Genomic DNA, 16078 nt, shown 5'->3' on the forward strand with positions numbered 1-16078 from the left:
ATACAATTTTTATAAACAGAATGAAATCTCATATCTCATATATCTCAATGACATTCTAGTCTTTTCAAACTCATATAATAAATATCTGAAGTATCTTGATAAAGTGCTTACAACTCTGGCAGAGCATAAGCTCTACATTAAATCAACAAAGTGTGTGTTTGAAATGAAAGAGTTGAAGTTTATAGAACATATAGTGAGTGATGACTAGACTGGCCGCCGGGACCATGAATTTCACATTTGATCCCATTTGGTCTGATCCCATACATTTCTTGGCGTGAATCCCGCTGGGACTGGCTATCAAAAAAACATGTAAAGTGACTATATATCAGATCTTAAAATGGAACCATGACTTGAAAAAAATGAGAAAGTGATCTCATTTGATCTCATTTAGTCTCATTCTTGGTATAAAGTTACTATTTTTAGACATTTTAAGGTTTTTTTTAGACTATTTTTAATTTTTTAAAAAGTAACGCTTTTTGGTAACACTCAAATGAGATTTAAAGTCATTTAAAGCAATAAAAATAATTTAAATTGAGAAGTGGAAATCATGGTCTCATTTGGAAAATGTGACAAGAGTAGACAGTAAGTCTCACTGAAACAGTATGAAACTACTATCTAATGTTAAAACCGTGTAATGGGATCAGTCAAATTGATAATGGAACTATCAAAAAATCTAGTCCTGGTCTCAGACACGGTCACACGGTCAGTCTAGTGATGACTGTATACACCTTATCTCAGAGAAATTGAATGTCATAGTGAATTGATCATGACTAAGAAATGTACATCATGTACAACAGTTTCTTGAGTTAATCTTATATTACTGCAGATTTATCAAGAATTTCATAAAATATCTATATCACTCTCAGATCTCTTAAGAGAAATGAATACAAATCTGTGAAAGAAGAAGTTTTATTCAATTATCTGAAATACTGTGTGCAAGAAGGCTTTTCTCACACTGAGAGAATGTGTAATAATATTCTCAGTGCTTATTTAATCAGATTGTGATAAATCTTTCTACATTGAGACAGATATATTTAAATGAGCTATCAGAGACACTCTTCTACAGATGAGTAAGAACAGTAAGCTGTACTCAGTGATATACAATGATAGGAAACTATCAGACACTGAGCTCAATTACTCAGTGTATGAAAAGAAATTGCTAGTAATTAAGCACATGCTGATGTTGTGAAATAGATATATTAACAATGAGTATATAACAACAGTGATCACAGATTATGAAAGTCTTATCTATCTATAATTAATAATAAAACCTTTTAAACACTTAGTATGTTGAATCTTGAAGTTCTAAGTATACAATCTTCATATCAAATATCAAAAGAGATTGAACACTGTGATGTCTGATACAATTAGTCACAGACCTGATTTCATGAGTGAGAATTCTGTAAACCAGGTATAAGAAAAGTTCATATTAAATACACTGAGAGAATGCAAGAAATCAGAATGAGTAAACATAATAATCTCTCACTTAGAGAATGATAAGATATCAGATAATAAGTATCTTATGAAAGTGATAGAAGAGATGCTTCTGAACTTCAAGCTGAGAAAATTAAAAAATAATGTTGTGCTTTACTGCAATCTAGAATATGCAGAAGCTCTCTATCTAGAATATTCATTTAAATGTGACTTGATGACTCACATGCACAAGGAATTCAGCCACTTAGAAAGTCCTGAACTCATGAGTGTACTTAAACTAAGAGTGTACTGATCAAGCATGGCTGAGAACATTCAGATGTATACTTATAAGTGTCTGAATTATCAGATTGTGAAAGAATCTAAGAAAGAGTTAGAATATGAGAAAGCATAACATCAGATGAAATGTATGATACAACTGTTTAAATAATGAGAGATGAATCTCATAGATATACTGCTGCAAACATCAAATGAAAATTGATGAATAATTACTGCTATTGATTACACTACTGACTGATCAGTTGTAAAAGCAGTTTCAGAGATAATAGAGAAGATGATGATAAAGTTTCTACATAATGAGATCTATATTAACTATGAAATACTGTATGAGATTCTAACTGATAACAGTGTGAATCTCATAGAAGAAGCAGTGAGGCATTTCATGAGCCAGTTATAGATAAGACATTGTAGAACAATGCTATATCATCTGCAGATGAATGAGAAGATGAAACACTTGAATGAAATCTTGAACAATATGCTGATAAAATATCTAGTGAGCAAGCTGATGTAATTATGAGATAAATATCTCAGTCAGATACGATTAGTCATATGAATTCAGCAGCATACAGTCTTCAAGCATTCATTATTCTACCTGTTATATGAATTGCATCTGCGCATCTCAGAGAATGTTTCAGAAGAGATGAGAGAGAGAATAGCAGTTACAGACACAGAATCAAGATTGAAAGAGATCAGTTATATACATATAAAAGCTAATAAGTTACTTCTGAACTGAGCAATTCAATTGAAAAGAATATGAGACTCACTAGTTAAGAAATCAAGTCTCAAGATAAGAATGTGAGTTCTTGTACATAATGAGAATTCTGAGAAGTTTCAACCTAGATGGTTTGAGTTATATAAAATACTCAAATCACATTCTCTGAGAATATACACATTGAAAGAATCAGAGAGATAAGTCTTATATAACTTATTAAATAATTCATGTCTTGTAAAGATGAAGATGTAAGATCTGAGTAAATTATAATTATTCACAGTACTATTATCAGTGTTGAAAAAGAAGAAGCTTATAATTGAAAAGTCTTATAAAGTAAGAGAAATCATAGATACTTACAAATCAGATAATCTCACTTATTTTAATCTTTTCATGATTATAAGAAAAGAATGAGAAGAAATGAGAAAATCAGATGAATATCACACTTTAATAAGTGATAAGACTGTAGCTGATCATATGATAACATGCTGCAGATAGCAGACATAACACAGTAAAGAGCAGTCTCAGAGTGACAGACTTGTATATAAGTCAGATTACAGAAGAAAAAGAAATTCAGAGTTGAATTCAACTGTTTACATCAGTTTAATTATAGAGATAATAGAGAATAAATCATCTGAAACATCTGCAGATGTGTGAGATCAAGTCATCTCAACTTCTAAGAATACTCAGAGATTGAGTGAGATTAGTTTCAATGAGCTGTTTACTGTAGTAATCTGAGCAGGTGAAGAGAGACAGTATAATATATAAGACAGAATTATAAAAGATGAAAGCTGCTGAACCTAATCACTGAATGCTGTATTATATAGAGATTATATAAAAGTAGTGACTAACAGATAAAGAAAAAGTGTAAGAAAAGAGAAGAGATAATGAATTAATTATCAATTATAAGAATTGACTGTAAAAGACAAATATTATTATACATATTTCATTCATTTTCATATATTATATATTTAATCTATTTTCAACACTACATCACTCAAAAAACATTAAAAATAAAGAAAATCTCAAAACTTAAGATCTGTAAGAGATTTAAGAGCTGCAAGCTGCTTTTATAATAATATTATATATATCTCTGATTCCTCTACTGCTCTGTATATAATATTAATGTCATTTATCACAAGATTGACTGAAATGTCAATATAGAAATATGTATGTATATGTGTAGAAAAATTAAAGAAGAGTGTGAGACCTGCAGAATCAGAAGTCAAGACAGAAGAGATAAAGACAGAAGAAATGAAAGAAGAAGAAGATACAGAACTGAATAAATGACAGTAAGAGTCACTCAGAGTTAAATGCTTATAACTCAGTGTGTGCACAATCTTTTCTACAGAGAAGAAAGAGAAAGTGATAGAAGAAGCTTAAAAGTGAGAAGAAGTAGTCTCAGCAGTGTAATCATCTTCAATTAGAATGATCTCTGATGCTGAAGCAACTAAGAATCATTATTAGTGTATGAAAACTGTAAAATCAGAGATGAGAACAGTTACTGAATAAACACTCACTGATCTTAGAGTTATATATGCAATTACAACATATACAAGACTTCTCAGAAAGAGAGAGAGAGACACAGAGAAATGCAGAAAGTAGAATACAGTATATAAACAGCTCATTCTTATAATAATATTTCAGATAAGATGTATGAGTCTCATATCTGTAAATGTAAAAGAGTATAATATCTGTGTTTCTGTTTCTGAAAACATGAATATCTTTTGCCTGTATTATGAAGTCAGATGACAGATATCAGAGAATAGACTAATACAGATCTATTATTCTGAAGAAATTCATTAAAGTAGATATCTCTGCAATGATAAACTTTACAGTTATAAAAAGTTTCTTAATATCTATGAATATTATAACTTCATGCATAATAAAACTCATAATAATTTTCTCTAAGAACAGAAAAATCAGTGTTAAAAAGAGAAGATGAAAAAAGAAAGACTTACAATCTCAACACTGTTGAAGAGAGAGATGATTTTCTGATATAAATGAATAATTATCTTATTATAAATATTTAAAATAAATGTAATAATCAGTGTCTGTAACTGAGCTTCAGATAGTTGTATTATATACAGTCTTTATATAATAAATCATTTTAGAAGTTGATAAGAAGAGTGAGAGTGTACACACTGAGAAATATAGTTCATTAAGTCTATACAATATCTTCTTAAAACAGGGAGAGCTGATAATGAAAGCAGAGACAGTAGAAGCAAAGAGAGTAGAAGTAGTGAGAGTAAGAGTTATAAGAATAGAAATAGCAGGAGTGAGAGAATCAGACACAGAAGCAGGTGTAGAAGATGAGAAAGAAGTAGCAGAGAAAGAAACAGAGAGAGCAGAGAGAAACATAGAAGACTCAGTTATATATGATACAAGCAATTTCTTTTGAAAGATGTCAATATTGATGATTCAAGGGCGCTCCACCACGAACTCGCTCAATTTTTCGAATAAGAACCCGCCGATAGATCCATCGAAAAGCCCTTGATCATACGAGCATTTTGACCCCATCGCCGACCGCATACCCCGTGTGGTGGTGGAGTTATCCAGCCAAACATGAACCGGACGTTGTTCGAAACTCCTGAGTGGGATTATCCCCCATTCACCCCTACCACACCACAACCCCGGGCCAAATTGCCATACAAATTGTAAGGCAAAGAGACCTAGCCATATGCACCAATCTTCTTGATTTTGAAAGATCCCTGACCTGTAATTGTGAAGATATCTGAGAAGCAACTTCCACAAAAACCCTGTCTATCTTTGATGTTCCAAAACATCAATGCCAAGTCCTACCCACATACCGCCCTTCCCAATCTGGCCCACATTCAGCAGAAAAATACAAAAAGATATCTCAGCAATAGTATCAAGCACATAATCAATGAACACATCTGAAGCACATTCTCTGTGAAAAACCCTCTCTGTCTTTACACCAAGTTCCACCCTTGTACCGCATCTTCCGATCTGGCCCATCCCTGGCAGAAAAGTATAAAAGATACCTCAGCAACTGTATTTAATACATAATCAGCAGACATAACAACTATAAAATCAGTATATTTTAAGATCTGACTAAGCCTTTGATCTCTGTATAGTGAGATATATTAAATCTAGTTTTAATATCTTAATATTCAATAGATTCTGTAAGAAATTAAGAACAGCAATACTAGATTTCTATTGAATTTGAGAATTATCTCTATATTAATATAATCATTGATAAAGTCTTCTATTTTAAAATATAAATAACTAGTTTCTCTACATTTCACTGACAATATTTATATTATTATATAGAAACAGACTTATATTCTCTATAATATCAAGACTCTGAAGAGAGAAAGTCTTGATAGAGAGTATATAATAGTACATATCTTAGCAGTTTCTATCTCATTCTTCTGTAGCAGTTAATGTAAAAAAAAGATCTTAGAAATAGTTTTTTACTTCTCTTAAAAAAGTAAGGTGTTTTTCTCTGAATTTTATATAATATTCTTATAAAGAATTAGAAACAGAGCTGTTTTCTATTATAATTTCATATTCTTTTAAGTAAGAATTACTTTTTCAGTGACTGAAGAGCTTTTATTAATACTTAATTCTTTTTTACACTCTTTATTAACTGATTTGAGTTGTATACTTGTTATGTGAGAAGAATTGAATAATTTAGAATAAAATTGAATAGTTTTAATCAATTTCTCTGTAAAAAATTGATTTATTTTTTATCAGTTTTTCTCTTAAAAACTGTCATATTATCTGATTTATTATTAATTGATATTATACTTTTTCTCACTGTATCTTAAGAAAGAGATTGTAAAGATTTTATTAATTTATCTTAAAAATCAATTTTAGTTTATTAGATTCTCTTCAAAAATCTAATCTAGTTACTGAACTAGTGTGAAAAAATTAGGTATTTTATATATAAAAGTCTTTTATTCTTCTCTTGAAACAGTCTAATCAACTTTTCAATTGAAAACAGACTTAGAAATCTCTTAATTGAAACAGTCTGACTAACTTTTCAAAAGAGTTTAATACATATCTCAATTGAAACAGTCTAATCAACTTTTCATTAAGTGAAAATAATAAGTTTAAAAATACACTCAGTTAATGTGAAAAAAGATGCTTTCTCAAATGCTATTTCTGAGATTGAAATTCTGAAGAGAAGAAAGAAAGAAGAAATAGAGAAATAATAAGTTCTTAAAATACAGAAACTTGAAAAAGTAAGTAAGATTCTTGAAAAACAGTGTCTGAGTGAGATGAATGAAGAAGTTCTGCTAATTCTTCATACTCAGACTAGATAACTACAGAAGATGATTAAGTTTAAACTTGAAATTTTAAACACAGTTCAAAAAACATTGAAAATTTCTAGTATAATTACTAACTTCTTATCTTACTCTTCTTTCTCTTTTTCTACTTCTTCTTCTTCTTTAAATTAGAAGAAAATATATGCTCAAGCAGCTGAATCTGCTATCTCTAAATCTACTATCTCAAAATATGCTCAAAATTCTGAGAAAACTAAGAAGAATAATGCTCATGCTTCTATTCATAGAAAAGTAAAGAAAAAAATATAAAAGAAGAAAAACTTTCAAATCTTCAGAAATAGAAGACTTATTCTCAAAGTCTTAAATCAGAATATCTTACAAAGAAATAAGCTAAACTCAAATTTTATTTTCAGAATTAGAAATTAAATTAATCAGCAGTTCTTTTTTCAGTTAATAACTGATATTAAAGTTCAAAAATCAGTTATAGCTTTAATTAAGTTATTCTTCTTTGAAAACTCTATCATTCTGACTACAATGTCTGAATTCAGTGCAGAGTTTCTTATTCAGAATGAGAATCTCTGAAAATCAGTAGTAGAATCTTTGTTAAACATAATAATTCTATCTGAAAGAGATGAAAAGTGAGATAAATTCATTCTTTATAATATTTCAGTTGAAATTTTTGACTGTGAAGAAGAAATGCTACTTCTTAAAAATGAATTAGAAGAATATAACTCTATTCAACTGAGAAAAGAGTCTGTATAACTAAATTCAATTGAGTTCAGATAAAGCAGAAGAATGTCTCTGTTCTAGTATATATAAAGATACTTAAATACTCAAAGATCTCTGAAGTAAGAGTAGCAGATTTAAAAATGAGAGGTCATGAATACAAAAGACTCAAGAATGATATCTCAAAGCTCAAATATAGGTATTTAAACTGGTCAAAGATATGAACACTTTGCAATCTTCTATTTTAGAGACTTAAAATATGCATTCTGTATCAGAGATCATAAAACTAGTGAGTATAAATGTGAAACATGCTTAAAAAGAGATGAAATATATTAACACACTCTGCTTAAATGCTCTAATTGTAAAGAAAAATATGCATCTAGCTTAAAAGAATGTATATTTACTTCAAGAACTTAAAAGAACTGAAGAAAAGATGAAGTGCAAAACAAATCTAGAACTGAAGAGAATAGTTAAGTCAGTAAACTCACAACTGTAAGCTTAAAAAGAAGAAACTCTTAACTATTTAAATCTTCAAACTTCAATTCTTCAGTTAAATGTAAATAGAATTTGAATTCTCAAACTTCTGTTAAGATTATAGAATTGAGAAATGACTCTGATGATAAACTAGATATAATGTAAGCAGTTAAGATTTCTACTTTTCAGAATAGTTATAATTTACTATCTGATGATAGTGATTAGATTCTACTCTACTCTCTTTTAATATCAATATATAATAAAAACAACAAAAAAAGTTTAAAAACTCTTCAAAAATCACATTTATTCAAAATAATGTGAATAGAAACTTAAATTGTATTTATTCTTATCTTCAAATTATATTTGAATAAAAAGTTGATTTTATACTGCTTCAGAAGCTGAATTTTGATGCTGAGTAAAAATATATCATTTCTTATTCAAGCTACTACTACTTTTTATCTCAAAAGTCTGAGATAAAGTCAAGAGTAGTAATCTATGAAAGAAAGAGATTAAGATATTAATTTAATCTAAGATTTAATATTATGTCTGACTCTGATATTCTGATGAGTGATATTATGAATAAAGAGAATGAGTTTAATACTATACAGCTTATAAATATCTATAATGAAAAGTCATTGAAGAAAAATAATAACATCTGAATAATTAATAGAGAATTTCTGAATATAACTTTATCAAGAAACTCTATAATTGTAGAAGATTTTAATGCACATCATTTCTGATGAAATTCAGAATACAAAAGAGTAGTAAGAGCTGATAATCTGATTGAATGAATTTTTAAGTATTTAATAGATTTAGTTAATAAGTCTGATTAACAAACATTCTTGAGAAAAGATATGAAACAGAAATCTATTATAGATCTAATCTTCATATTATAAAATCTGATAAAAAAAAGACTTGTAAACTGATTTATTAATTCAAATAAGACATCAGAATCAGATTATGAGATTATTCAATTTAATATTGAACTGAGTGAGAAATAAATGAGTGAAAATCCTCTTCTCTCTAATCAGTTTAACTTTGAAAAAGCTGACTGAAAGACAGTTGAAGAAAGTATAAAACTGTTAAAATCTGAAAGATAGAGTGAGTTATATTGAAATCCTGATCAAGATATCTCAAATGAAATGCTTGAGAATAGAGTGAAGCTCATTACATCTATTATTCTAGTAAGTGTTAAAGATAATATGTCAAAGAGAAAGTCTTCTGAGTATTCAAAACCTTGATGAAATGAGAATATTATATTTAAAAGAAAACAATTGACTACTGCTAGAAGAGATTGAAAGAATGATATAATTTCTGATAAAGAGTTTAAAGCTGTCAGAAATGAATATTTTTCAGATATTAAAAGATCTAAAACAGACTGCTGAAATAAGTTTCTTGAAGAAGCATAAGAAAAGAAAGTTTTTAAAGCTTTTAATTATACTAAAATAAGAAGTGTAGCAAAACTTTCAATTCTAGAATATGAGTTTCAGAATGAATTATATACAGTAAACTCTTTTGAGAAAAAATATCAAGCTTTTATAAGAACTCTCTTTCAAAACTCATCAGATTCAGATTCAGAGAAAGAGAATATATCACTTCTCAACTATATTGATGAAAATGACTGAGAATGGTCTGATCTTACTCAAGATGAATTAGAGTCAGCTATCTTCTCAAGTTCAGTTAAAACTGCTGCAGAGCCTGATTCAATTAATCACTTGATTATTCAAAATATATACTTCTACTTAAAGAATGAATATTTTGAGCTCTTTTTCAATCTCTTGAAAAATGAATATTATTCTGAATGCTGAAGAGAAGTCACTGAAGTGATTCTTATAAAATCTAATAGAAAAACTTCAATTTTTAAGTTATATAAAGTAATATCTCTATTGAACTGTCTAGAAAAGGTTTTAGAAAAGATAATAGCTACTCAACTATCTTTTATAAGCTCTATCAGTAATTCTCTGTTATTCAGTGAATAAATAAGAGATAGAAAACAGTGTTCTGCAATTGACACTGTTCTCTCAGTTATTCATAATATTCAGATAGTAAAGTATGAAGATCTGATCTCAACTGCAGTTTTTATTGATATAAAAGAAGCATTTGATTATATTTTAAAGTCAAAGTTAATTCAGACTTTGAAGATATTAAAACTGTTACTTTCTCTAATAAAATGAGTTAACTGTTTTATATCTAAAAGAATTATATAACTTTTCTTTGATGAAATGAAATAAGATAAGACTGAGATAAAAATAGAAGTACTGTAAGAATCTTTAATCTCACTCATTTTATTTGCAATATACACTGCATATCTATTTAAAAATAGAAATATGAGAATAGTGTAATCTCTGAGTTATGTGAATGATATTGATCTAGTCTACAGCTCAAAAACTATCAAAGAGAATTTAAAAGTAATTGAAGAAGTTATAAAGAAAATCTTTATTAAAGCAGATATTAATCAAATTTAATTTAATATGAATAAAACTGAGTTAATTCATTTCTTTTCTAGATTCAATGAGAAAGAACTATCTCTAACTCTTTTAAATAGAGAGATTAAACTCAGTGTTAATATTAAATGATTAGAAGTATGATTAAACTTCAAGTTGAATTTTAAATATTATATTCAATAAAGAACTGTCAAGGCAGAAAGACTATTAAATAACATAATCAGACTATTAAATACAGAGAGAGATCTATTCTTTCAGGCTATGAGACAGTTATATATAGCCTGTATTACATCAGTAGCTGATTATGAAGTTTAAGTTTGATGAAATAATCAAGAGAATTTCACTGAACTCTTTCAAAGTCTGTAAAACAGAGTCTTGAGAAGAATTCTGAGAGCATTTAAATCATCTTCTATTAAAGCAATGAAAATTGAAGCTTCAATTTCTTCTTCTGCTATTAGATTTAAAAAGACCTGTATAAACTATACTCTGAGAGTTATAAAGATAAGCTTAAATCATATAATCAGAGAAAGAGTCTCTTCTTTATTTTTATCAGTTAACTCAGGAAATGAACTGAATTGAAATAGATTTCTTAATTGAAATGAAAATAATTCTTCAAAGAAAATATCTTCTCAACTGTACAGACTATACTCTCTGATTAAAAATTAATTTTCTTCTTTAAATATTAAAAAAGTTAATCATGAGAAGTTATCTCTCTGAAGAGAAAAGCTTGAATCTCTTATAAACTTATAAATAAGTGAACTATCTAAAGAGAAAGAATATAAACAGCACTTGAAGAGAATTTCTATAATTAATATAAAAGACTCTATTCTGATTTATTTAGATAACTCAAAAAATGAGAATTTGAATAGATTAGATACAGACATTGCTTATACTGAAGATAATATCAATTTTATCTCAGATTTCTGAAATTTAGACTGTGAATCTGAAGTCTTTGATGCTGAACTATTTACAATAGTGAAAGCTTTCAAACTCATTGAAATAAAATCTTATAAAAGAGAAAATAGTTTGAAAGAGATATGAATATTCTCTGATAGTCAAGCTGCTTTAAAAAGACTTAGAAATAGTCAGATTCATAATAATCAAATAAATCTTGAACTGATCTTAAACTCTGTTTTGAAAATTCAAAAGAGAAGAATATCAAAGTTGATAATTCATCTGCACTGAGTTTCTGCTTATATGAATATTCATGATAATGAATTGACTGATTCAGCTGTAAAAAAGAGTGTAGAATTAAGCAGATCTATTTAAAAAATTATATTCTGATCTTTTATAAAGAGAAAAATAAAAGAATCTTGTTTAGATAAGTGAAATAAAAGCTGACAGAAACAAAAGAAGAGTATACATTATTCAAGATTTGAAATAAAACCCAAGTGAAAATCTTGTTCAATTAAATGTAAAAAGAAAATATTCTCATCTATAATACAGCTGAAACTAGAACATGGCTATTTCAAATCTTATATACAAAGATTTGATGATAGATTTGACTCAATAGAATACTCATTCTGCAATATAAATGAGAATTCTGAGTATATTATAATACACTGTGCATTATACAATAGTCTCAGAGCCAGATTGAAAGAGAAGTATGATTTAAATTAATTAAATATAAGATTCTTATTCTCAACTGAGACAGGAATTAAATACTTAATAGACTTTCTATCAGAAACTCAAGCAGCTATAAGAAAATGACTAAATTCAGAAATATCTGAATATGAAGAGAAGGAAATCAATCAGATATAGTCTGTTAAAACAGCTATATACTATCTTTTAATAATTTGTTTTATTACAGTCTCTCTTTACTTTATCTTTTTCTTTCAATTTCTTTCTATCTATCTATTTAATATGTCTATCTTTAAGACTGTGTTCTCTTTTCCTTTGTCATGATATTATCAAATGATTTCAAAGTATCAGAAGATGTTAAAACACTGTAATTTGTAAACAGTTTTTATATTCTGAGCTGAAATTTTCTGATTTTGTATATCTGAAATTGATGAATATATAATAGTTAACTTTACAGATATAGAAAAAACTCTGAGAACTAAAAGTTCTCAGGTAGATATTATAGTCTCTGACTGTATACATCTATAATTGAAGAATAATAATAATAATAATAAATTGAAGCTTTAATTTTTATTACTTTAATAAAAAATAATTTAAATATTTCTAAAATTTTTCTCAAAGCTTTATTTTACAGACTTTGAAAGAGTTTATTGAAATTTCTTTAATTATTTTATTAAACTTAAACTTTATAATCAGCTACTGAGATAATATAAACTATATATAATTGTTTTAAAGTCTGAAAGAATACACCTCTTTCTGTATAATATTAAAGATGAAATATTTGAGAAAAAAGAGATATCAATTCAGAATACATGGCAATCTCATATAAATAGAATGTGGGGTGATTTGAAGTGAAATGTAAAACATGGTGGACACTTCTTAGCTGTATAAATTGAATCTGAGCAGCGGAATTCTTTTGATAGCGCCCTTTAATATATATACCTTGGTACGCAGCAGAAAACCCAAACAGGACTAGCGGCATGTTGGCTCCCCACCGCCTTTCTTTTATCAGAACCTGGACGCCTTGCGCCCGATCTTGACCAGAACTTATCCAAACTACAATCCCAATCATCAACTCTTCGCCGCTACCCAACGAGCTATCATCTAACACGAAACATCAAGTGCCACATATTCGCCCCGCCACCTTGTAGTAAAAAAAATATAGTCGCGCTGTCGGCATCTTGCCTTAGGCTCATCCAATACACCTGTGATCGAGTCCTTCTCGATCGCCGGCCAACGCTCATATTCCGCAGCTACGGCTACTAACGATGAGGCAGAGAAGACAAATATCCCGACTGCAGCCGCTATGAATGATGCTGATGCAGCACTGTCGTTGCCAGCTGTTCCTCCCACCAATCGTGACAATGATCGCCACGTGGAACCCAGCTTAAAGCTTGCCGAAAACAAAATTCCATTACAGGCGCCTCCTACCTCTGACAAGCAGAAACCAGAGGGGGAGAGTGGTGGTAGTGGTAGCGACGATACAGTCAGCATAAAAGCGGACTCAGAGGCGGAAACCATCATCCAGTCGGGGCGGGAGGAGCTATCGCCGGAGAAAAAGAGAAGGTACATACAGCACAAACGCGATAGGAGCCTGGGGAGAGCTGAAGATGAGAGGGACTTTGGAGTCGCATCGTTACCCGAAAGTGGAAAACCACGAAAGCGACTGCGGGTAGAAAGCGATAATGTGGATGGTAGATCTCTCAAAGTGCGTGACCCTGGCGAACAGACTTCGCGAGCCTCATCTCCACCAGGGGAAACGAAGTACACGAAACAGAAGGAAACTGGAGACTCAGAAAAGACGTCTGCCACACGTGGTTTATCCCACTCGCGTTTCGATGGATTAGAGGGGAACAAAAACCGCCAGTCGACGAATCGTTGGTCAAGTGAAGGGGTTCGTGTGGAGGAAGGAGAGCCCCGCCGCCATGGCGACCGTCAACATGTATCAGATTCATCCCACAACAAAATTTCCGACGAAACATCAAACACGTCGCATTCACAACACTTATCTAAGCATCGTTCCACATCACCAGCTTATCGTTTACACCATAGAGTTACATCGGGATCGCACTCATCTATTGATATCAAAAAGAGAAGACGAGCGCGACCGCCGCCTGCGACAGATTCACGCCGCCAAGTTTCAGAGGACCGAGAGTCTACTTCGTCTTCCACCAGTGGATCTCCTTTACCATCTGCTTGTCTGCGCAAGCTAGCTTCTAGCGAGCAAGCCGCGATATCACCCGCAAAACAGATGCAGGTAAAGAAACAACGAGATCAAAATGGTCGGACAAGACTTGCAAGGGCCTGTGCGATGCAGGAAGTCGAGGCTGCGAAAGCGCGCCATGCTGAGCGCCCAGAGGATCTAAATATTTCTGACAACGCGGGGAACACGCCACTTCAGATCGCTGCTCTTGAAGGCTGTGTAGATATCGTTAAGTTCCTAATCGAAGCAGGATGTGAAATCGACACAAGGAATATTGACAGAGATACTCCCCTTATTGATGCTGTGGAAAACGGCCATTTGGAAGTTGTGAAATTGCTTTTGGACGCGGGCGCCAATCCTCGTCTCGGTAATGCGGAGGGCGATGAACCGTACGACCTTGTCCCGTCCGATAGCCAGAACTACGAGGAAATGCGAAAAATCATAGCGGAAGCCAAAGCCAAGGGGCAACGACGAAAGTCTGCAGATCAATCTGTTCGCGCCACTTCTTCCGGCAGGGATCCTTCATCGCGGGGCGCATCGGCAGCCAGTCCTCGTGATTCTCCCCCGGTTCATGGCCAGCGAAGTCCTCCTCCACCTAGTCTAGGAGCTCGTAGGAGAACCGTGAGGAGTGAGGCAACAAGGAACGATTTGTTATGGACAAAAGCAACTCCGGAAAATCTTCGAGATTTTGCTGCTAAGGGGGATATGGCTGGTGTGGCAAATATCCTTAACGTGGGACAAAAAGCTGATCCCGAGTCGCTAATTGCCGCTGCGAAAGGTGGACATGACGAAGTCTTGGGGATTCTGTTGGGCATGGGCGATCCAGACCCGGATCCGGAGCCGCTATTAACTGGTAACCACAATAAACCGGGGTATAACACTCCCATGCTCGCTGCAATCGGCAGAGGGAACACTGCGGTTATTCAACTCTTACTAGACCAACGAGGATTTGACCCCACGCGTCTTGACCGCCGTGGCCGAACATATTACGAATTATCAAGAGAACGTAAAGGAGATCACTGGGAAAGAGAGTATGAACTTTTAAAACGAGCATATGATAACCATTTAAGAACCCTCAAGAACCGCAGGCCTGATACGAAATCTCCTCGAAGGGTTCGTGATAAAGACACAGATGTGAAAAAGCACGCTCGACGGGAATCGTCGTCCCCAGCTCCTCCATCGCAACGAAAAGCTGCCAGAACATCCGATTCGGGTCGCCAAACTGAACGTTCCACTCGGGAAACAGATCATGTAAAGGAAAGGAGGAAGCCTGAAGCTGCCGGCCATGAGAAGGATAAACGAGTTGCATCCGGGGGGAATCGGTTGAAGCCGCCAAACAGAGAAAGCAGCAATCTTGACCAGTCTGCAGGCGGATCTGACCAAGAAACACGCCCAGACCGTAAATGCCCAAAGGATTCTGTACCCTCTCACAACGGGGATGAGCCTGTCAAGCGTCGGCGCCTCATTGCGGGCCGGCCTCCTGACCGAGTGAAGCGAAGGGAGAGCCTGATGTCGTCTGATTCACTTTCTAGCCGTGAGGAAACTATTAAACAACGGAACGAGCCTGCAAACCCTGACGTAAAGCCATCTAAGGAGGCGCCGCCACGGAAACGTTCTCGAAACAGTGTATCACCAGAACCATCACAGCCCCGTGGCCGTCAACACAAGGAGGACAGTGTTCGTGACGCTCAAAATCAAAAGAAGCGGAGACGCGTCCAGTCTGAAGAGAACGGTATATCTTCCTCCAATAGCAGTGCAACACAGAAGCCTCTGGAACTACCAGTACCTCCCTCAAAAACTCAGCCGAGGCAGAAAAACAATGCCCCCAAGTTAGGCCACGAAAAATCTCGTGGTGGTGATAACGATGTAGATAAAGAGTCTTCTGCTGCACAAGGCCCAATTCAGGAACGTCTACTAGCAAACAGGACCAAAGAACTCTGAGCCGCACATCAAAGACATCCCTATGGAAGATGTTGGT

General features: G+C 32.6%; 1 protein-coding gene across 1 annotated transcript; it reads left to right on the forward strand.

Annotated features, from left to right (window-relative positions):
* The first annotated feature begins 12804 nt into the window (after window positions 1-12804).
* On the forward strand, window positions 12805-16078 carry BDBG_17108 (uncharacterized protein). Its single transcript, XM_031724896.1, has one exon. It carries the CDS (start codon window positions 13204-13206, stop codon window positions 16039-16041), a length of 2838 nt encoding a protein of 945 aa, XP_031578445.1. The 5' UTR covers window positions 12805-13203; the 3' UTR covers window positions 16042-16078.

Source organism: Blastomyces gilchristii (genome assembly GCF_000003855.2).
Source record: "Blastomyces gilchristii SLH14081 genomic scaffold supercont1.8, whole genome shotgun sequence".
Classification (NCBI taxonomy): Eukaryota; Fungi; Ascomycota; class Eurotiomycetes; order Onygenales; family Ajellomycetaceae; genus Blastomyces; species Blastomyces gilchristii.